Below are 2,246 nucleotides of genomic sequence, written 5' to 3' on the forward strand. Positions count from 1 at the left end.
AAAAAAAAAAAAAAAAAAAAAAAAAATTTAAAGTGCTTATGTAACATTCTAGAGTGGGAGGACTTTGAGACAGTCTGTGAGAAGCCCCAGCATGGGTGGGCAGTAAGACCAACATTGTGAGCATGAGTCTTGAAATAGACACGGGGTTGAATTTTGCCCTTACTATAGCCAGCTGAGTTGGGGTGAGTTATTTAACCCACATAAGCCCCAGTCACTGAATACACTGGACACCAACTCTGAGGCAAGCAGTTTCTTGCTATGGAAAGCGAGGATAATATCAGTACCCCCTTCCTCGGGTTGATACAACTTGCAGTTAGATGCTCTCAGGCAACTCGATTTAGTGTCTGGTGTGCAGGAGTTTCCCTTAAATGTTAGAGTAACCTAATCCACCTACAGGAGCTGGGAGGTTGGTGTATAAGGACTGGGAGCTAACTGGATTAGAAAGCCATCAGTGATACTGCAGGGAGGACATCCTTGACCTCAGGCCTCTGCCTTTAGGTTGGGGCCACTACGACCGACCGGCAAGCTCATCCAGGTGTAGACAGAGGCTGGTGGCTCCTGGCCAGCTCAGAGTGTTTCCTTTTGCTTGGTAACCAGGAGGAGTGGCTGAGGAAGGACATGGAGCGGAGCAACACAGCTAAAAAGCGCCCGCTCTGGATCCCGCCGGCTCCCCCAGACTGAAGGAGGCAAGTGAATGGGGAGTTACTGGGAAGAACAGGCCGGGCTGAGGGCTTAAAAAGGCTCTAAACCCTTACTGTCTGCCGGGAGCCTGGGGCTCTGCCCGACCTTGGCACAAAAGGTGAGGTGGGGAGCTGAATGTCCGATTTGGGATGAGTTCCCCCAAAGCCATGAACCGGCGTCCTGGGGAACCGGGTCGCAGGGACGGGAGGTGGTTAAGTAGAAAGTCCTGTCTGCACACCCCCTCCCTCCGCCGCAGGTCTGGATCCGGAGGAATCCCCAGTAAGAACGGCAGCCACCCGGGGGACCCACCATGTACGCGTACAGCTGGCTGTCGCCCAGGGAGGGCATCTGGCCGCCGCAGCCGTTCACCTGCGCCTACCTGGCTGCCCCTCTGCTCCTGCCCCCCATCCAGGCCCATAGTTTCCGCAGCCGGCCCGGGAGCCTGCACACGGGCGAGTGGGCAGCCCCGCGAGAATACCACCGCTTCTACGACCCCGCCGCGCCGCCCGAGACTGCACAGCCCTGGTGGGCCTGCCCTCCGGCCTACGCCGCGGCCCTGCGCCCCCGCTGCCCCGCAGCCAGAATCTCGGGACTGTCGCTACAGGCGCCAGCGGCTGCGGCGGAAAGCTGGACGCCGTGGCCCGAGGGCGGCAGCCTACAAACCGAGCTACGCTGGGGACGCGTAGAGCGCGCGCGAGGCCCGCCTCTGCAGCTGCCCGACTTCGTGCGCCGGGAGCTGCGGCGCGCGTATGGCACCTACCCCCGCGCCGACGTGCGCGTCACCCAGCGCCGCGGCCAGTTCCTGCTTCAGGCGACTCCGCGCGTGCGCGAGCCCGAACGCCGCGTGGAGTGGTGCGTGCGGCGCCGTCCAGACAGCGGCGACAGCGGCTCAGGTCAGGAAGACGCGGAGCGCGGCCGTCCCAGGAAGAGCAAGGCCCTGAGCTGAAGGCGCCGACAAGCCTAGCGACCGGCCCGCGTGCATGCGTGCGCGGCTCCCTCCTTCCAAGCGAGCCCTCACCTGCGCGCGGGAGCCGGGCGCACCGCTGACCTGCCTTTTTGGCTTTTCCCATGACTGCCCGCCCCCTTCCTGCACTGGTTTCTCTCACCTTATTGCTGGACGGTAAGGAAAGGGCGAGGGCAAGATGGAATCAAGGACACCTCTGGGTGTTCTGTACCTCTTTCCTTCTTGCAGCTTGGGAAGTGGAGGACTTGGGATGGAAGAAGAGCCTGGGCCTCCCTCCTTCCTCTTCCCCATCTTCGCCTAAGGAGCCTGCCCTGCAGTAAGCCCCAACTTTCCCTTCTTTTCCCTCCATCAGAGTTGTCGCCCACCCCCTGTTCCCACCGTCCCCCTACCCCGTCTTCCTGCCAAGCCGAGGGGCCACCGTGATCCTCGGCTTAGTAAGAAAAGTAAATAGGCCGGGCCCAGTGGCTCGCGCCTGGAATCCCAGCACTGTGGGAGGCGAATCGCTTGAGTCCAGGAGTTGGAGACCAGCTTGGGCAGTGTGGCGAAACCTCGACTCTACCAAAAAACCCTAAATTAGCCAGGCGTGATGGCTCACGTCTGT

General features: G+C 60.7%; 1 protein-coding gene across 1 annotated transcript; it reads left to right on the forward strand.

Moving 5' to 3' along the window:
• Positions 1-288: 288 nt before the first annotated feature.
• On the forward strand, positions 289-2,204 carry CUNH10orf95 (chromosome unknown C10orf95 homolog). The gene is made up of 2 exons (XM_017531152.2): positions 289-683; positions 936-2,204. The coding sequence occupies exon 2, from the start codon at positions 992-994 to the stop codon at positions 1,625-1,627; it is 636 nt and encodes a 211-aa protein (XP_017386641.1). The 5' UTR covers positions 289-683; positions 936-991; the 3' UTR covers positions 1,628-2,204.
• Positions 2,205-2,246: the final 42 nt, after the last annotated feature.

Source organism: Cebus imitator, unplaced genomic scaffold, assembly GCF_001604975.1.
Source record: "Cebus imitator isolate Cc_AM_T3 unplaced genomic scaffold, Cebus_imitator-1.0 Scaffold71, whole genome shotgun sequence".
Lineage (NCBI taxonomy): Eukaryota > Metazoa > Chordata > Mammalia > Primates > Cebidae > Cebus > Cebus imitator.